This window comes from Onychostoma macrolepis, chromosome 09, assembly GCF_012432095.1.
Source record: "Onychostoma macrolepis isolate SWU-2019 chromosome 09, ASM1243209v1, whole genome shotgun sequence".
Classification (NCBI taxonomy): Eukaryota; Metazoa; Chordata; class Actinopteri; order Cypriniformes; family Cyprinidae; genus Onychostoma; species Onychostoma macrolepis.
The window spans coordinates 29,213,296-29,235,134 of NC_081163.1; the positions used below are offsets into that span (position 1 = coordinate 29,213,296).

At 37.9% G+C, this 21,839-nt stretch overlaps 1 protein-coding gene across 5 annotated transcripts in view; it reads right to left on the reverse strand.

Annotated features, from left to right (window-relative positions):
* vwa8 (von Willebrand factor A domain containing 8) overlaps nt 1-21,839 on the reverse strand; it is a 126,786-nt gene continuing 104,947 nt past the window's right edge. Inside the window, exons 41-46 of one of the 5 annotated variants that reach the window (XR_009272791.1) lie at nt 16,261-16,386; nt 13,637-13,795; nt 8,444-8,542; nt 6,691-6,929; nt 5,750-5,935; nt 1-226 (exon numbers count right to left, since the gene is read on the reverse strand). Coding sequence is in view for 2 of the 5 variants with exons in the window: in XM_058786843.1 (XP_058642826.1) it covers nt 5,827-5,935; nt 6,691-6,929; nt 8,444-8,542; nt 13,637-13,795; nt 16,261-16,386 (732 nt within the window). In the remaining 3 variants the exon portion in view is untranslated. Of the gene's footprint in view, nt 227-358; nt 408-1,973; nt 5,936-6,690; nt 6,930-8,443; nt 8,543-13,636; nt 13,796-16,260; nt 16,387-21,839 lie in introns of those variants that run through there. The other 4 variants (XR_009272792.1, XR_009272790.1, XM_058786843.1 and 1 more) reach the window with 4 other exon arrangements.

A 21,839-nucleotide genomic window follows, 5' to 3' on the forward strand; every position in this document is an offset into this window, starting at 1 on the left:
TTGCACACGTCCGTTTGTATAGGTGTTTATTAGCACACTCCCATTTAGTGCATGTGTGCATTAGTAGCTTTAAATAGAGGACGATGTTCATGCAGAGGTCACATTCCTCCAAGCATGAGCGTGATGAGTTTGATCATTGCACAACTACTGTATGAAACGGTGTCATCATAAATCCAGCATCAGTCCACACCTCCTCCCCTGGTTAATACTGCATGAAAAACAGCGCCTGAAGGAAACAAACATAGCATGTACAACATTCATGAAGCGAATCCATTGTAGTTATGCTTCAAATAACTGTGTTCTGCTGGGAAAATGACAGAACGTAGAGACTGACATCACAATTGTTGTTACCACACAGATTAAAGGTGGTTATTTGAGGTGGGTGTTTTGACATCTGCTTGAGGAGTCTGAGGAACATGAAAGAAATGATCATGTTATTGCCTGAACAAAACCACTGCCTGAATAGCTACATATCACAGAGGAAATAAACATTTGCCTGCAGCTATCAGCACACTTCTGAAAAGAAGTAGACACTAGACACTTTATCTTTTCTTTGTTTCAAGCACTAGGTCAAATGACACAAGCATGTCTTCTGGAGGTGAATTTGTCACCTGTAGTCGATCCGTCATTACACCAGCAAAACACAGCAGTCAATCGACGGACTTTACATGGAAACATGTAACGTAAATAATTAACTGATGTTTCCATCAGCTTTAGCACTGATTTGCTTGCGAGGGTTCAGGATGAGGGTATTTCTGCTTTTATCTATGCTTACAGAACACCATTCAAAATTTTGGGGTTAGTAATATAAGAAATTTATATTTTTATTCTGGCCTGTGTGAAATTAATACTTTCATTCAGCAAGAACACATTAAAATGATCAGTGACAGTAAACATACACTGCTCAAAAAAAGTACTTGAGTATAGCATCAAGTCAATTAAACTCCTGGGATATTGATCTGGTCAGTTAAGTAGCAGAGGGGGTTGTTAATCAGTGTCAGCTGCTTTGGTGTTACTGAAATTAACAACAGGTGCACTAGATGGGCAACAATGAGACGACCCCCAAAACAGGAATGGTTTTACAGGTGGAGGCCGCTCGCTAGTTTTGCATTTGGCTAGGGTCAGTGTCACTACTGACACTGACATGAGGCGATACCTGGACCCTACAGATGTTGCACAGGCAATCCAACTCCTCCAGGATGGCATATCAATACGTGCTATTGCCAGAAGGTTTGCTGTGCCTCCCAGCAAAGTTTCAAGAGCATGGAGGAGATTCCAGGAGGCAGGCAGTTACTCTAGGAGAGCTGGACATGGCCGTAGAAGGTCCTTAACCCATCAGCAGGACCTGTATCTACTCCCTTGTGCAAGGAGGAACAGGATGAGCACTACCAGAGCCCCACAAAATGACCTCCAGCAGGCCACTGGTGTGAATGTCTCTGACCAAACAATTAGAAACAGACTTCATGAGGGTGGCCTGAGGGCCTGACGTCCTCTAGTGGACCTGACGTCCTCTAGTGGACCCTGTGCTCACTGCCCGGCACCGTGGAGCTCAATTGGCATTTGCCATTGAACACCAGAATTGGCAGGTCCGCCACTAGCGCCCTGTGCTTTTCACAGATGTTATGCTGCCTGTAACATTGTTCAGCATGACTGGTTTGGTGGTGGGTCAGGGATGGTCTGAGGAGGCATATCCATGGTGGGACGCACAGACCTCTACAGACTAGACAATTGCACCCTGACTGCCATTAGGTATCAGGATGTAATACTTGGACCCATTGTCAGACCCTACACTGGCGCAGTGGGTCCTGGGTCCCTCCTGGTGCATGAAAATGCCTGGCCTCATGTGGCAAGAGTATGCTGGCAGCATAGGAATGAATTACATTTTTAAATATATTCAAACAGGAAACATCCATCCAAGAAGTTATTTTAAATGTTAATAATATTTCACAATATTACTGTTTTGCTGTATTTTTTTATTATTATTATCAAATAAATGTAGCCTTGATGAGCATAAGACTTTTATAGACTTCTAAAAAAAAATTCAAAAACATTAAAAAGTGAATCAAGTCTAAATATTTTGAACTTTACTGGTGTCATAAAACTCTTCACTTTTAGCATGGGATACTGAGGGGGGAAAAAAAGAAAAGACTGACCAAAAACAAAGCAAAAATAACCAAAAATGCAAAAAAAAAAAAAACAGACAGAATGGAGGAACACATCCTGTGTGAACGGCCCCTAACAGTCAGCAGCAGTCAGCTTACACACACTCTACAGACAAATATAGATCCTTATTGTTAATTTAATATGTTAACATGTATTCATTACACCATTCTACATCTGAAACAGACCAAATAAAAATCAAAAGACATAAGGAAAAATTATTACACGTTCAGCTGCGATTAAGTCAAAGTCAGACTTGAATTATGACCTTCAATGGCTGTAATTGTCAGTCATTACATTGTTTTTACAAGACATGTTGGCGCTTACAAAATACAATTAATCCTGATGAGTAGTAAATGAGGCCTGTGTGGGTGAATGAAGTGTGATGATTCATTTATTCACTTATGCTGGAGTCCATTTCAGTATATTGGTGTACATATATGTATGAACACGCATGCTGTGTTCTGCCCTTAAAGGCACAGTGGATCCGTTTGGGCTCTGTTCCAAAACCTAGTGAGCTGCTTTGCTGTTTACTGCCTATGCATCCTAACTGAAATTAAACTCTTAAGTGATGCCCTGCATAGGGAAGAAACTCATACAACTGGTGCTCCTTGCACAATGGCTCGACCCACAATTGATTTTAAAGGAGATTGGTGTTAGCATGATGCTAAGCTAATGGCATGATAATCAAATAAGCATAACATGTCACAGCACACACAAATAGTGGTTGAAATAGCCAATTTTGAATTAGACAGAACTGTCATTTGGATAACATTCAATATTTTATAGACCTCAACGCAATGCAACTGACACGTTTAAGGCCCTGAAAGTTATTAAAGACATCATTAAAATAGTCCATGTGACATGAGTGGTTCATTCTTAATTTTATGAAGCTACAAGAATACTTTTTGTGCATGAACAAAACAAAAATAACTACTTTATTTAACAACTTTAAGGTTGAACCACTTATGTCACATGGACTATTTTAACGATGTCCTTACTACGTTTCTGGGCCTTGAACGTGTCAGTTCCATTGCTGCCTATGGAGGGTCAGAAAGCAGATATCTTAATTTGTGTTCTTAAGATGAATGAAGGTCTTAGGGGCTTGGAACGACACGAGGGTGAGTAATTAATGGCAGAATTTTCATTTTTGGGTGAACTATTCCTTTAAGGGTTCACATCAAAACTGAAGTATACTTTGAGTTTAAGTAGGCGGTTCAGTAGGTTCTGGAAGAGAACGTCAGTGATTTCAGTAGAAACATGCAGTAGAACATTCCTGCTACCTGCTGGCTTTCCAAAGTTCAACTCATCAAGCTGGCCAGATTCTATAAATTACAGTCCCACTTTCTCCTCGGCAACATCTCAGGAGTGTGGCGTAACTGGAGCAGGGGGCCGGATTCCTCAGCTGAGTGTGAGGGGCAGTGTGGCAGCCTGGGCGTCAGCGGGTCCAGCAGACAGGAAGGAAAAAAAACTTTTGACATAGATGGAGCACTTGGAAATCAAGCATCTCAGAGGAGTTTGCGCAAGCAGTGAAGAAGCACATGCAGTCAGGTGGACGACATTCCAAACTCAACACTGCTAACATGGGCCCAGTACAGAGCAGAGGTCAGGACAGGAAGTCCAGGAAAAAACGTCTCCCTCAAGCTGACTCACAAACACAGGATGCACAGAAGGCTATACTTGTCTGCAGTAAAAATACCCTCATCTTTGTGTGCTGAAGACGCAACTTTCTCTGTTCTTTTGACCTGCTATTTCTGTGAGCCGCTGTTTTTCCTTTCGAGTTTCGCACAGCTCTGTGTCAGTGGAGCCGAGTGTCAGACCTGTCAGAGATCACAAATACATTTTCATTTGCGCTTATTTGGTTAAAGAGTGATGAGTGTGTACCGGGAGGGCTGAGGAATGTGGTGTGGAATTGCACTTGAGGTTCTGGTTTCTCAGGACGGAAAGAGATTTATGAGGAAGTCTTGGGTGATGGGGCGGCGGTGGTGTGCGGCTGACTCTCTCTCTCTTTCTCCTCCGTCTCCATAAGTTACAGGATGTGTGCACTTTACAATGATGTGTTTAGAGGATACTGGGAAAATCCCAACAAACTTGACGAAAGAGTGCCAACTCTTATACAACATTGGGCTCTTGAAAACAAAAAAGGTTACACTCAGACACGCCTTATGTTCTAATAATACACTCTTAACCACTAGAGCTGGGCAATAAATATATATTTGATACTTACAATATTCCCAAGGAAGTGTCAGTGGTATTTAAAATCAAGCAACTTTGTTGTGAATAATAATTTGTATATATTTTACAATATTATTTTGTATTATATAATAATAATTATAATAATGTAAATTGAATATTGCATTAATGTATTTACCTTGAGTTCAAATTAAGATCCAATGTTAAATATTTTCAATCTGTTGGCAATTGTTTGGTTAAAATAATCCTTCTTTTAAACAATTTCAAAACAAATACACGAAGTACATTTTGAGATATACTAAATATAGTCAAAACGCATCAATGTATATTTGATTATATCTCCCAGCACCATTAAACACACAATCAAATCTTTACATAGCATGGATAGACGTTTAGGCATATGTGTGATTGTTAATAGCTCTCAGAATATGTTAAAACAACAACTGTCAAAATTAAAATATCATCTAGCAATAATTTCCATAACACTATGTACTTGTGCAAATATTCTAGACTCATACAGTTCAGTCCTGATACATCACAGAATTACTATGGTTTTGTATGTAGTATAGTCCATACACAAAACCGTGCCCCTTGAGACTGAGGGTGTTATGGAGGGCAGACAGGTCTCTGGTCTTTTTTGACATGTCCAGGTCACCAAAAAAAAAAAAATTATTTATTATTTATAATGACAAATATGCTTATTTTTAATGACAAATATGCTTATTTTTAATGACAAATAAGCATATTTCCCTAAATTCACATCACCATAATGTTTTTGTTTTTAATGGACATTTTACTATCAAAGTTTTTTGTAATTCTATTTATTCTCAATTGGGGCTTGTTATTGATGTCATTCAGACTTTTTATTTTATTAAAATATTGTAATTATAAATTAGCATAATTTAAATTTTTTTTTTTTAATTAACACACATGGATGTCAGTTGTATTTTATTCTTACTGTTTTTATGGAAATTTTAGTAATTCCATTTATTCCCAATTTGAATTCCCATTACTGTCATTCTGACATTTTTATTGTATTAAAAATACATATTGAAGTACTTTTTTTCTTTTTAAAAATCAGCTTACATAAATGTTAGTAATGTTTTAACTTTTTTATTTGGACATTTTACCTATGAGCTTTTTGTAATTCCATTTATTCTGAATGGGGATTCTCATTACTGTCATTCCAAACTGTCAGTACAGTAATGTCAGTGCATTATTGTACTGTATGTATGTCAGAATGTATAACATATTACTATACATATTATTACATTACATTAAAATAATGAATGGCAATGAAAATTCAGGGAGAAATGGTGCTCAGTATAAATAAAAGTATAATTCTATTTTGATTTTACAGTAAAATGCAACCCTGATTTTTATCTTGAGATTCGACCTGTTGCTCCTTGACGCAGAGATCACCGTCATCAGTGACATGTCAATTTCAGTGCGATTCGCCCAACTGGAGTTCTCTCAGGCACTGGACAGCATGGTGGATGTGAAAATCTGCTGAAGGATTTGGGGGATCTGCTTGGTGTCCATGGCGACAAAAGATCGTCCGGCCGGCAGAGTCCTCTGGAGCCTGGATGTCGGAGAGAGAGAAAAGAGCCCCCACATCAAACATTAGCAATGCAAATGAGCTTTTCCTCCCCAGTTCCTACTCCTGCATAGGAGGGACAAAGGCTGTCATTCACAGTGGGGCTGATAAGATACGGGGTCTTGGGAAAAGCCTGTTGGTTAAGAGGGGCTGAAAGCAAAGTGCCGCCCATGTCCTTTCACTTAGCTGCCACCCCTCCCTCCTCACTAATCATTCATTACTGTCATTTAGTCTCTTTAAAAAGAAGGCACATGGACTGCTCTTTAAATCACGGATGCCATGAAAAGACAGCCTATATGGGACGTGTCCTACCACCACGGTGGCCCCTTCCGCATGCCTTCAAGCTCTCCTTATGTGCCTCTGTGAGTCAAGACCCACAAAATCCACCAAATAACATGAACAATGCACCAAAGAGAGCTGTACATGAGCCTATAGACTCTCGTCTTTTTATTGGAGAAAGGCCGTACAAATCACACAAGCCACAGCAAAGTGATGACAGAAAGGGAATGCTAATTACATTTCAAACTCATTATGCTTTATATTGCCGCCCTGAACATTTGAGACTTTGCACTGCAATTAGCACTGAAATGGCACATGTTTTTTTAAGTGAACTCTAGAAACCAACTTTCACTGCATGACAGTTCTCCTGAAATGCCACTGGCCGGTTCTAATCCAGGCTTAACCTTTAACCAAGCATGCTAAAATTTAACACGCGAGCTGCAGCGGGACATTAACCTCACCTGTCCGCCTGATCTCCCAGGGAACCGATAAAGATGGCGAAGGCATTGACCTGCGGGTTACTGGTGAGGACGCGTGCGAACCGGTCGGGGCTGATCCCGTAGCGCTCCAGGTTGGCATCGCTCAGCACGATGACGAAATGCTCGTCGGCTTCTTCGCGTGCCATCTCCTTCACGGCGTATTCGGTGCCCTCCAGTGTGTAGTCTCCGCTCATGCAGAACTGCGAGTGGGCATGCATTGTCTGGGATGGTGGTGTACAGCAGAAGAAGAGGTTATAATGCATATTCAGAGGAATGAAAAGACCATATGCTAAACAGTTTGTTTTTAGTGCACTTCCTGTGGGTGGCTGGCGCACAGAGTTTACACATGGAAGTTGATCCTGGACAACATATCAGTATTTTTGCACATGGGAAATAGAGCCAAAATAGTTGCTGGAGAATTATCTACCTCAATTGAGCATACTAGTTTTTTTTTACCTGATGGCTGATTAGACATTTCAAACCTGTTTGAGCTGGTATGCACTAAAACAGTGTGGGCACACTTTTTGCAAATTGATCATGATGTGTGGCTTTTTATCATAGACTACTTTCAATTTTAATACAAGTTCTGCAATCTTGTAGTGTGCTCTTGGCTTTAAGGCAAGTCATCTTGGCAGAGCCAAGTGTAAAAATATGAATTTGCCAGTGTTTTAAAGGGGTCATGAACTGATCTTTTGATATATAAGAGCTCATTGTGCAATAAAAACATCTTGTAATTTTCATAACTCTCAACTTTCTTGTTATTCTAAAAACAGCTTATACTGAAACCAATCTGCCAAACTGACAGCTTGTAGAATGTGCCACTCTGATGTAATAGTGTGGATAAGCACCGCCTCCACAGAAGAAGATCAGTGCCTGCTTCTACATCGTCCCGCCCACCAATTCTACATCACTGCCTGTTTAGCCCCGCCCAACGATCCACGCACATAGTAGGTAAATGACAAGATCGGCAAACGCAGGTCTACGCAGAAACCAAACAATAAACTTAATTTGAAGAACTTTATTCTTAATAAAGTTCCAGACCACGTCAGTAAGATCACAGTCCTTTGTTCACTTCATTTTACTTTGGATTTGTTTTCAAACAAAGCAAAATTTGACGCAGGATTTTCAGAAAGATTGAAACTAAAAGTTGATGCTGTGCCGACTATATTGGATCTGACAGTAATGTTACACCACACAAGTGTGAGTAACTGTTTTTATGACATGGTCACTATTGCTTTGTCTGTTAAACAGATCATTTGATGTGTACTGAGTATTTATGCATTTTTAACCTAAATCACAGTAGCGTCCATCTGTGAAGGACGTAAACCGTCAAACACAACTATTAGCCAATCATAGCAGTGGGCGTTTACTTCCGAGTCTACAATCCACCGCACCTATTCAAACAAAGCGTTCTAATGAGGGGGGTTAAAAACAGGACATAAAATAGCCTATTACTACTAGAACTTTGCTTTGGAAAGAAATGAGATTGTTTCAGTTTTGAAGGCCCCAATCTGGCTGCAGTCGTGCGTCAGTGAATCCTAGAGAACATCTCCGCAGTCTCATGTCTGAGAATTTATGTTTGACTTTCTTCCTGATGTGGTCACATAAGACAATAGGAGGAATTCTAGGAGAAACATTGGCTACTACGTCAGCACAAGTGAATTCATAAGAGCATAGACTTCAAAACAAAAACGGGAAATGAAGTCACCCCTGCATTACAGAAGCATTACTGTACCTTCAAAACCTTCAGCCTCTCCATGTTGTTCTTGGGCACTTTGTCACATCTGACCAGCTCTATGTCAAACCCGTCTCCAGAGTGCCCCATTATATCATACTACAGAGGAAAAAACAGGAAGGAGTAGAAGGGTTAGACCACACTGCTAAGAAAATAACAAGCCAAACAATGACATGCCCAATGCAGAAATACACTCTCTTCAGGAAACGATTAGAAGTGTACCTTAGGGTACTTTTGTCATTGTAGTTTTGTCATCTGAGATGTATCAAAAATGCATATCAAGATGAGACACGTTTGTCTTGAACAAGTGAGACAGGACACATACCACAATATTGGATAAAACTCTATCAAATAACTGTACAGCAGTTTCTGTCTGGAATCCATCACAAAGAAAACTCAAAGTTTTAGAACATTTGTGTAGACTTTGCAATCAGAATTTCAGAGATAAGTTTGACAATAAAGATTATTCCACAGACAGCATTTACTTCCAAGTCACAAACCTCTTGTGATGTGATGCTGATGTAAATAAGTTATAATTACATAACAATATGGATGGCAGACACACACACAGAGTTAATGTTATGAGTTACACTCATGAATAGTCAATCAAAATGGGAAGTTTCATAATAATCTTTTGTCCAGCTCAACAGTGAGCGAGTGTCTTTGCCAACAATGCAGCAGTTGATGGCACTGACAATCTGAAATACATCAAATTCCATTACGTCAATATGTCTTCAGCATACTTTTGGCTGGTCGTATCAAGGGGACACTAATCTCAGACCTCAAGCAACATGCCCACTGATGTATACTGTACAGCAAGCTTGCAGAAGTTGACTGAAATTCCAAGATCAGATCTGACTTGCTAACTTTACACTATCTGAGAGTCAGAGTGGACTGGTTTTAATCTGTCTAACATATTTTCAAGGTTATTTGTCAGAAAAATCATCAGTGTGGACCAGACTCTATGTTGATTGTCAAAGGTTGACAACATGAGACTAAGCGGACACAGAGTAATGTGTAACTGCAGAGCTGAGCGGGTCAAAGGACAAATGAGAAGAATGTGTGTGACACCTGCTTTTAGGTCACAGGTGGATGAGTTATCAGATGCACTTTTATGTAATGCAGATTATGTAAGTGTCACAGAGAAACAGATATATGACTGGCCAGCTGGAAGAGGAAACAGCTCGTTTGACAGCTAAAGTCTCGTGGCCCTCACACACACACACACACACACACACACACACACATTAACATACTTACCATCTCACATATCACTGTCACTTTATTCATCTTTGTCACCATCTATTACACTCTACAGTAACTGAGCTCTGACCAGGGCTGGGAAATATAGCTAAAATATATACACTACTGTGCACAAAAGCAAGTATCAATATTGGGGTCAGCAAGCATATGTATATATTTATTTGTTTAAAAAAGTATTATTATTTCACCAAAAAGTTAAGCAGAACAACTGTTTTCAGTTATAATCATAACAAGAAATGTTTTTTGAGCAGTAAATCAGCATATGAGTGATTTCGGAAGGATCATGTGACACTGAAGACTAAAGTAATGATGCTGAAAATTCAGTTTTGCATCACAGGAATAAATTACATTTTAAAATATATTCAAATAACAAACAGTTATTTTAAATTGTAATAATATTTCACAATATCACTGTTTTTACTGTATTTTTGATCAAATAAATCCTGACCTTGGTAAGCATAAGAAACTTTTATTTCAAACAAAGATCTAAATCAGAGATGCTATTACAACCTCTCTGTCTTAATGCTATTTTATTCCAACTGCACTACTTGCACTTGATTTCAGTAAAGTTAATGGAAAATAAGTGTGTTAAAAAGCATTACTACTATGGAGGACAAAACCTGCAGAAAATAAAATAATAATAATAATAATAATAAAAAAATAAAGAAATAAATGACTTTATAAAAACAAATATAGTGCATTTGTAATAACATTTTATCCTAAATTCATTTTTATTACCCTTTTCCTTCATGTATTTTTTTCTGTATTTATTTTTTTTACTTTTATTGATTTGGTCCTCCATACACTACTGGTTTGTTTTTCATGGTCAAAAATATATATCATATATTTAAGCAATATCGATATGCATGCGATGCACTGCCCTGTGATAGAGTGATAGAAAGAGTGAAATGTTTCAGTGCCGTTGGTAGCCAAATTACTGCACAGGATCCAGCTGTTTTATAAATATTACACAATCTATATTTATATCGTCCAGCCTCAGATCTGACCCCACACATTGAAAGTGTTGATGCACATTAGAGCAGAGCAGGATAATGTGAGCCATTGACAACCGCAGCTGCATATCTTCCGCTGTCTTCCTCCCCCAAACTCCCCGGGATGGAGATAACAGATCATCTTTTGTGCGGCCCCTACAAATCTGCGAGCAGCTCCCAACAAGAGCCATGATTCACTGTCTCCAGAGCATCTGCCAGCAGCTCAGACGGACAGAGACGGAGAGATGGAGGCAGGAAAAAGAGGAACATCAAGTGAAAGAGAGACTGAGAGACAGATGCGTCCCAGAGAGCTGCTAACCTTTAATCAACCAAACCCGGCATGACTGTCTCCATGGCAAACGATACCTTACATAATTTTTATTTCCAATGGCAACCTCCATAATAGTGTGTCAGCAAGTGTGGCGGGGACATCCCTATTACTCATCAGATCAGCCCAAGACTTTCACTCTTTGAGGACATCAACAGAAGAGCCGTTTCCATGGTGTGTTGCCTGGAGATGGTTTATTGTAAACAGATTTCACTATTTTTATTGAGTTTGTGGTGAGAAGATTGCGATAGATCAACATGTACTGACTATATTTGAACTCTGTGGTCAACTTAAGATGAGATGACCATCAAAATTAGATTGACTGAGCAGAGGCGTGAATTCATGAAAGGCTCCGTCCCAAAATCTAGTGAGTCACCTTGCTGTCTAAATAGTCTAGTCTTCTAAGGCAGCAATTTCATTCCAATGGAATCACAAACGACTAAGCTGGTAAACGGGTTTTGGTTAGTTTAAACCAGTCTTCTAGCCTGACTAGCTAAAGAGTGCCTAAAATCTTTCTAACATCAGTAAACCAGACCAGATTTAAAAAATTTTTGGCAGGGATGTTGCAAAGTTATGACGGTGTTTTACTGCCATGTTAAAAAATAACAAAAATCTAAGATTACGAGATTAAAGTCATAATATTTTGAGAAAAAAGACAAAATCACGTGAATAAAGTCAAAATATTTTGAGAAAAAAGTGAAAATTATGAGAATAAAGTCATAGCAATGAGAATAGTCAAAATATTTTGAGAATAGTCAAAATTACGAGATTAAAGTAGCAATATTTTGAGAAAAATCTAAATTATTAGAATAAAGTCACAGCAATACGAGAATAGTCAAAATATTTTGAGAAAAAGTCAAAATTACGAGAATAAAGTTGTAGCAATATGAGAATAAAGTCAAAATATTTTGAGAATGAAGTCAAAACTATGAGTGTAAAAGTCACAGCAATATGAGAATAAAGTAAAAATTATGAGAATGAAGTCGAAATATTTTGAGAAAAAAGTAAAAATTTCGAGAATAAAGTCCTAGCAAAATGAGAATAAAGTCAAAATATTTTGAGAATAAAGTAAAAATTCAGAGTATTAAATCATAGCAATTACGAGATTAAAGTTATAGGAGAGTATGCGCATGCAAATGACCCAGATTGGGAGCACCGGGAGAAATTCCAGTGGCCTGACAATTGCTTTGAATATATGTGGGATTTTTAGCAGAAATCATACCATGTGTCATACTCGCAGGGACAGTACGCTTGGAAATAATATTTCACGCCTTCGAATGCATTCATTATTTGTAGTGTGCCAGCCACCCAATAATAGCAATAAGCTTTGTGCTTTTGGTACCTTTAATATAAAACTGTCTCAGCTTTCAGATACTGTCAGTTTTATAGCGAAATACAAACAACATGTCTTACAATAATGTGTTTTTCATGCTCTTTAATGTGGCGTGACAGAATGCTGTATTCGGCTCAGTTCAAGCGGCATGTGTATCAATCATCTTTTTGATTTTGCAACTTAATTCTTGTAAATTTGACTTAACTCTTGTATTGTTACGACTTAATTCTCGTAATTTTGACTTTTTTTCTCAAAATATTTCTACTTTAATCTCGTAATCTTAGATTTGTTTTATTTTTTAGTGTGGCACTAAAACGCTGTTGCAAAAAGCTAATAGTAACTCTGAAAAGCACAAAATAAATCACATGCATTAATACTGAATAAAATAATCCACTTGATTTAATTCTCTTAATTTTGACTTTATTCTCATAATGTTGATTTCATTCTCAAAATATTTCAACTTCAATCTCCTAATCTCAGATTTGTTCGTTTTTTTTTAACGTGGCACTAAAACGCCGTTGTACAAATCTAATAGTAACTCTAAAAAGCACAAAATGAATCACATGCATTAATACTGAATAAAATAGCCCAGTTTATTTGGATTACATTTTTTATATTAAATTTCTTACACATCTTTTTTTTAGCGATGTATTAAATTGATTATAAAGTTACAAGATTTGTATTTCAAATAAATGCTGTTCTTTTCAACTTTCTATTAATCAAAAAATCCTGAATAAATCTATCATGGTTTGTTCAACAATTTTATACAGCACAACCGTTTTTTTAACATTGATAATAATAATAAATGTCTTTTGAACAGCAAACCAGCATATTAGAATGATTTCTGAAGGATCATGTGACACTGAAGACTGGAGTAGATGGTTGAAAATTCAGTTTTGATCACAGCAATAAATTACATTGTAAAATGTATTCAAATAGAAAATAGCTATTTTAAATCACAATTTTTGTATTTTTTATTGTATCAAATCAATGCAACCTTGGTGAATATTAGACACTTCTTTCAAAAGCATTACAAAATCATACTGACCCCAAACTTTTGAAGAGTAGTGTACATTTACAACCACTTGTGATCAATTTGTCCACCATCTTGGATGGATTTTTTCTCTTAAGTCGGACAAATGCATTATGGGTTTGCCTTCTGCATGAAGGAAAACTGTCTTGGTACCTAAGAATTAAAATACCAAACTTCCATCTACTTTGGAATGGTCTTAAAATGGGTCTTGGAACAGAGCCGATGACTGATTATCAAATCTCACCTTAAACTTGTGCTCGTAGCTCTCAAGAGCCTCCATCACCATACACACAGCTTCCATGGAGCGCTCCAGACGGCCATCCACACCATTAAAGCGATACATGCTGCCAGAGACGTCCGCTAGCAGACGTAAACGCTTCGGCTTCTGCTGAGGAGACCCCAACTGCAGCCAGACCAGAAGAAAAACACATAAGTCATCCACACATCCAGACTCAAATGACCAGACAAATATTTAATTAGGAAAATCGTTTAATAGAGTTACTATGTGGTTGCTTTAATTGCAGCATTCTATTTAGCTAGACTCCTCTTCTGAAGGGCTTTATGGTCAGTGAGGTTCTTAATGGATTATACAGGAGCCACATAATATATTGAAGTTATTACAATCAATTCAGAAAGCAGATTTTAAATGAGGGCTTATGGGAAACTGTAAATATTATGTGACATTCTTGCTGTGACTGTCTGCTAAAATGGCATTCACAATTACCAGTAGAAGAAACAATATGAATAGAAGGAAGAAAATTGTTAGTTAAACATCAGGAAATCTAATAAATAATAATGCTAGCCTACAACTTAAATTTATAGTTCATAAGAAAATAACATTCAGATATTATTTATTCACCCTGCGCCTTTCCAAACCCCATGGAAACCCCCCCTCTTTTTTCCCCATGGAATTCAAAATGAGAAATTTGGAAGAATGTACCTGCTTCTCTTTTCCACACAACAAAATTTCATAGTGACCACCACACTGACAAAAAACTAATGTTCACTGAATGTTCATTTCACTGACAGATCGACTTATTGACATTTTGATTAATGGTGCAGTATGTACTATTGACAGCAAGTGGTTGAAATGGGTACTGCAGTCCAAATTTAAATTATTGGAGAGCGTTCTTCAGTGGTGGCGTTTTACAAAACCATGGGTATGGCAGTGGCAGGTTTGGGGATTTGATTCACACTACTAAGCAAGTGCATTGCATTATACGCTTTCATCAAGTTACAGGTTATAACTTTTATTGTAGCTATATGGGTGCTATAGTTTTTCTTGTCGTTTAATACACTTGGCCAAAATCCCATGATATAAACGATGAAGCGCTATATGCACAGGATATTTAAAACGTACAAATGTATATTGTCTACAACTAGACGGCAAAAGCTAAGATTCTTCTCCGCTGTGTGTTTGAGTAAAGAAAATGCTGTACTTATTCAAACATCAGTTATTTATTTACCCTTGCATTGCAAACAAGAGGAGATCTGTCTCCAGGCTGTGTGCAGTGCTTCATTCTGAATGGAGGCAGGGTGAAGTTATGAGGTTTCGCTGACAGTTTGAGGATCCAATGGTGTTATACGAGGTTTAGTGACAAGCTCTTTTGAATGCTTTTTACTGGTTAAATATTTGTAAAACCCTCAAACAGACACAAGGAAGAATAATAAAACTGATTTAAAATAATAAAAAGGTAATATAAGGTTTAGTGACAAGCTCTTTTGAATGCTTTTCACTAGTTAAATATTTGTAAAAACCCTCAAACAGACACAAGGAAGAATAATAAAACTGATTTAAAATAATAAAAAGGTAATATAAGGTTTAGTGACAAGCTCTTTTGAATGCTTTTCACTGGTTAAATATTTGTAAAACCCTCAAACAGACACAAGGAAGAATAATAAAACTGATTTAAAATAATAAAAAGGTAATATAATAGGAGATATGAAGTTTGGATAATTTTCCACGACACACCTGACTGGGCTAGGGTATGATGACTGCCATACTCTGCCATACGGAAACTTTCTCTTTCTCCTGCCCCTCCTCTGAGGACTCAACGCTCAAGCAGGTTGCCAGATTGAGGACACACAACAGGAACCTTACACTGTACATTGATTGATCTGTGTTTTAATATGCCTCTGGTTATTGATTATAGCTTTTTAGATGGATGCCGAGGCTTTTTAGGTCAGCTAGAATCTGCAATCTCTGACCCAGTTCATTTGCTGACTTCCATGACTGCAAGATACTGAGTTTTCCGGCAACTGGCAACCTGGAGTGTCGAAATGCTATTGGGTAAATTGGCAGAAGGCAGAATCACACAGACCGAAACAAAAACAGACATTCCGACACGGAATGCACATTTCAAAGTAGAATAGCTGCCTGTAGCTTTGTTTTTCGGAGAAAAACTTTGCATGTTTCCTAAATGTCTGCAAACATATGGTATTTTTATACTTTAGAACAGTCAACAAATGACATACAGCACCTTTAAACAATAAAAAAATGGAAGAAAAAAATGGATGCAAAGATTTTTTTCACTTTCATTTAGTTTAACTTGATGTGCTAAACTAAAATAATAATAAAAAAAAACTAATAAAATGATTAATTGTTAAAAGTTAAACTTAAAAATTTAAATGAAAGAGGACAATCTAAAAATAAAAACATTCAAATTTTTGGAATAAACATGAATGATTCTATAATAACACTTTGTGTATGAGTATCATTCACAGTAAGGTCAGTAACGTCAATAAAATAGATAGGGTGAATTTTTATTTAACCTAACCATGGTTATTCACTGAAAATGAGAGAATGTGTATTCATGTGTGTTTGTATTTGTTCTATGTGATGAATACTGAGTGAATATGAGCTCTCACCTCTGGCTCCACCTCTCCTCTGCGTTTATAAATGGCTTTCTCTCCTGTCAGGCCGTCAATGATCTTAGCATCGTCTAGCTCACCCAGAGCCTGATTCCTCAGCCATTGCCTCTCCTTCCCTTTAGCCTGAAAAACAAACACCATATACATATACTATTTCAAAAAAGCTCATTCAAATTGTTTTCCTGTTATAAGCATATACAGAAAGTTTTGTGAGGTTCAACACTAGCACTATGAAATAAAAATAATACAAAAACAAGTAATATACAAAATATTTGAATTTTTCAAACTGAATTGTGAGCTAGCATGCATATCTCAGTCATGACCATGACCCCCAGCGGGTCCTTGACCTCCTCGGCTTCAAACATGGATCCAAATATCAACAAACACCCATAGAAGCACTTCCACATGTGGCTATCATTATATGAGCAAGCATGTCAGATTTCCATGAAGAACAATGAACCAATACGTCACTGCTCATCACACACACACACAAACACATACACACACAATCATGTACAAAGACAGGCATGCAAGCACACACAGATTCAGACACATACACACACAGACATACACACGTCTTACACCCATTATTATTATGCAGGCAGTAAGGAAAGTATATGCTCTTGCAAAAGTTTAAGACAGAAGTGTGAAGCAATAAAGAGTCATGAGCCGAAGAAACAGTGCAGAGGAAGATGACACACCAGGGACTGACTGAATGGATGAGATCATCTGCTCTATTCTGTGTCACATCTCAAGTCTGCGTGAGAAGGAGCTTTAATGCTCCATTTCCACACAAATGCAGCCATTAGTTACACGGATTTCAGACCTGAATGATGACAGAACTGACTATGTTACAGCATAACCTGCTCACAAACAAACAAAGCACACCAGGGCTTTGATTTATGAAACATGCCACTGAGATTTTAAGTTAATATATAATAATTCAACAACAACATTAACCAGCAGTCAGGTCAATAATAGTTTTAGTAAGCGTTTTATATTAATTGTTTATTTATTTTTTTCAATTTTATATTTTTGTGATTTAATTCATTATTAGCATTGTTAACCTCAATTAACCTCAATTCACTAACCTCCTGTAGTTTCTTCTCAAATCCCCAGGGTTTTGCAAACCCCAGTTTGACATAATCACTATCATGTTATAACCAATAACTATGTTTGATATTAAAATGATCTGAAACCATTTTGTCTAAATAAATAAAAAATAAAGCACAAACTTCAATCAAAAATCAATCTGTTTCAATCTAAATGTAAAAATAGTTGAAATGAGCATGCACAATTAGCTTCTCAAAATCTGCAAATATGGTAGTGATTATATTGTGCATTCCTTGTTTTAATCACAACTTTTTTGTTTTATTTTTGGAAACTTCTGAAAAACACCTAACTCTAAGTATAACGTTGTAAACAATGCTTTGTAAACAGCATTAATAGTCCTCAAGCTAATACAACCCGAATTCCGGAAATGTTGGGAAGTTTTATTAAATTTGAATAAAATGAAAACTAAAAGAATTTCAAATCACATGAGTCAATATTTTATTCACAATAGAACATAGATAACATAACAAATGTTTAAACTGAGACATTTTACAATTTTATGCACAAAATAAGCTCATTTCAAATTTGATGCCTGCTACAGGTCTCAAAATAGTTGGGACGGGGCATGTTTACCATGGTGTAGCATCTCCTCCTCTTTTCAAAACAGTTTGAAAATGTCTGGGCATTGAGGTTATGAGTTTCTGGAGTTTTGGTGTTGGAATTTGGTCCCATTCTTGCCTGATATAGGTTTCCAGCTGCTGAAAAGTTCGTGGTCATCTTTGACTTATTTTTCGTTTAATGATGTGTCAAATGTTCTCTGTAGGTGAAAGATCTGGACTGCAGGCAGGCCAATTCAGCACCCGGACTCTTCTACTACGAAGCCATGCTGTTGTAATAGCTGCAGTATGTGGTTTTGCATTGTCCTGCTGAAATACACGTCGTCTGGAGGGGAGCATATGTTGCTCTAAAACCTTTATATACCTTTCAGCATTCATAGTGCCTTCCAAAACATGCAAGCTGCCCATACCGTATGCACTTATGCACCCCCATACCATCAGAGATGCTGGCTTTTGAACTGAACGCTGATAACACGCTGGAAGCTCTCCCTCCTCTTTAGCTCGGAGGACACGGCGTTTGTGATTTCCAACAAGAATGTCAAATTTGGATTCGTCTGACAATAGAACACTTTTCCACTTTGAAACAGTCCATTTTAAATGAGCCTTGGCCCACAGGACACGACGGCGCTTCTGGACCATGTTCACATATGACTTCCTTTTTGCATGATAGAGCTTTAGTTGGCATCTGCAGATGGCACGGCGGATTGTGTTTACCGACAGTGGTTTCTTGAAGTATTCCTGGGCCCATTTAGTAATGTCAATGACAGAATCATGCCGATGAGTGATGCAGTGTCGTCTGAGGGCCCGAAGACCACGGGCATCCAGCAAAGGTCTTCGGCCTTGTCCCTTACACACAGAGATTTCTCCAGTTTCTCTGAATCTTTTGATGATGTTATGCACGGTAGATGATGAGATTTACTAAGCCTTTGCAATTTGACGTTGAGAAACGTTGTTTTTGAAGTATTCCACAATCCTTTTACGCACTCTTTCACAGATTGGAGAGCCTCTGCCCACCTTTACTTCTGAGAGACTCTGCCTCTCTAAGACATCCCTTTTATAGCTAATCATGTTATAGACCTGATGTCAATTAACTTAATTAGTTGCTAGATGTTCTCCCAGCTGAATCTTTTCTTGCTTTTTCAGCCCTTTGTTGCCCCCGTGCCAAATTTTTTGAGACCAGCTCATTTAGTGGATAAAAGTGTAAAATGTTCTATTGTGAATAAAATATTGGCTCATGTGATTTGAAAGTCTTTTAGTTTTCATTTTATTCAAATTTAAAAACCGTCCCAACATTTTCGGAATTCGGGTTGTATAACAGCATGTGTCTCAGCAGAGTAACTATGAGTGCATATACCACACACTACAGCACGACCTGCTGCAAACACGTATCTGTCAGGTAGGTGGTGTGAACGTTCGGGAGAGTCAGCTGTGGAAAAACATATGCCATGAGGAGCAGTGATTACAGAGTAAAGGCACGGCTACAAATGTGCTGTTTTGCTTTCTTTTTACAGCTCTCATATACATTCCTTTGAAGATGGAGGAGCTGTTTATGTTTCTCTGTTCTCCTTTGTTCACCATACATTCAAAAGTTTAGACACACTTGACTAAATTTATATTTCTCATTATTTTAATAAATGCATAAACATAATGTAACATACTGTATAACAAATAAATGCCCCCCGCCCTCTCCCCCAAGAAAAAGAAATCATAAAACTGAATATTTCTAAATATTTTTATTATTTTATTGTATTTTATTTTAAAGATAGTTGGAAACTGGATAGAAACTGGACAGAAAAGGAAAAGCGGTCAATAATTGTACAATAATGTCTCAATAGTGTTTAAAAAGCATCCCAAGATGGACCTCACAAAGTTGGTTGAAAACTCTACTATTACAAAAATAATACTGAATGAGTAGATGTTTCCAAACCTCTGACTGTTAGTGTATGTGTCGGCATCTTTACGGGAGCAAATGAATAGGCACTGGTCAAATTACTATCTGGAAAAAAAACAAGCGGTGAACAGAGGCTCAGGGTGAGGTGGAGGTTAAGTTCTTCTCAGGACAGAACCTGTGCAGAGCGATGCCAGTGCGCTCATCTGGACCACACACATGCCCGTGTGGCTGCCAGCTCTCTTTACAGTGCTATTGTAGGTGAAAGGAGATAGCGCTGATTTAGAGGAGCGGACTGTGAAAGACAGACAGAGATAATCCTTGTCACCATGTTTTCACATAAACACATCTGTCTTTGAGCAGAGCTCCTCACACGGGCTGCCAAAGAGGAACCCGATCCTCCCAGCGGCTGGAGCCGGCGCTCTGTTCACACAGCACAGGGAATCCCCATGAGCACTCGGCTCAGAGCACACACAGATCTCAGATCAGATCGAGCCGCTGCTGCACGCTTTGTACAACGTGGACGGGGAAACCAGCTGGTCTTCAATCTGCATTTTCTGAGAAACTCCACCCGTGTTCCGGCGCTCGGTCCACCCACACCCAAACAAAAAAGACCAGGCGCACTACCGGACATCCCTTCATACAGAATGACGGCCGCCTGGGTCCATATCGACAGACCAATCAGAGGGCCAGGCGCCTAATAATAATAACAACGCATGCTTGGAGTCACAGTATGTCTTGACTCTCATGAGTTGGCTGGAAAACAAAGGAAAACCGTCTGTGTGGTGCACTGCACACTAGAGCTTGCACAAACACTCAATGAGACTAATCGGCAAGCCAATGACTCTTAATACTCTGAGCACAGACTATGTGGTGTCTGTCAGTTCAGAGCCATTGTGTCAACTATTGAAGTAGTAGAACCAATCAACTCAACTAATACCTCACAAATTTTGTACATTTCGGTAGGAAATTTACAAAATATCTTCATGGAACATGATCTTTACTTAATATTCTAATGATTTTTGGCATTTTGTCTATTTAAATGGAGAATCATCTCAATTATCAGCAGTAAAGTATGGAGTGCCGCAAGGATCTGTCCTAGGCCCTCTGCTATTTTCAATATACATGTTGCCCCTTGGTAATATTATTTGAAAATACGGATTAGTTTCCATTGTTATGCTGATGATACTCAACTATATATTTCTACAAGACCAGATGAAACTTCTAAATTATCTAAGCTAACAGAGTGTGTTAAAAATGTAAAAGATTGGATGACCAATAATTTTCTCCTATTAAATTCAGATAAGACAGAAAAATTACTTATTGGACCAAAAAACAGTACACAGAATCTCTTGGATTACAATTTGCATCTAGACGGATGTAACTGTTACTTCTTCTACAGTCAAAAATGTGGGTGTTATACAGGTGCTGGTCATATAATTAGAATATCATCAAAAAGTTGATTTATTTCACTAATTCCATTCAAAAAGTGAAACTTGTATATTATATTCGTTCATTACACACAGACTGATATATTTCAAATGTTTATTTCTTTTAACTTTGATGATTATAACTGACAACTAAGGAAAATCCCAAATTCAGTATCTCAGAAAATTTGAATATTTACATTTGAGTTTCAATTAATGACCATCCCTACAGTATAAATTCCGGGTATCTCTTGTTTTTTGAAACCACATTAATGGGGAAGACTGCTGACTTGGCAATGATCCAGAAGACAAACATTGACACCCTCCACAAAGAGGGTAAGTCACAGAGGGTCATTACTAAAAGGTGTGGCTGTTTACAGAGTGCTGTATCAAAGCATATTAAATGCAAAGTTGACTGGAAGGAAGAATTTGGGTAGGAAAAGGTGCACAAGCAACAGGGATGACCGCAAGCTTGAGAATACTGTCAAGCAAAGCTGATTCAAACACTTGTGAGAGCTTCACAAGGAGTGGACTGAAGCTGGAGTCAGTGCATCAAGAGTCACCACACTCAGACGTCTTCAGGAAAAGGGC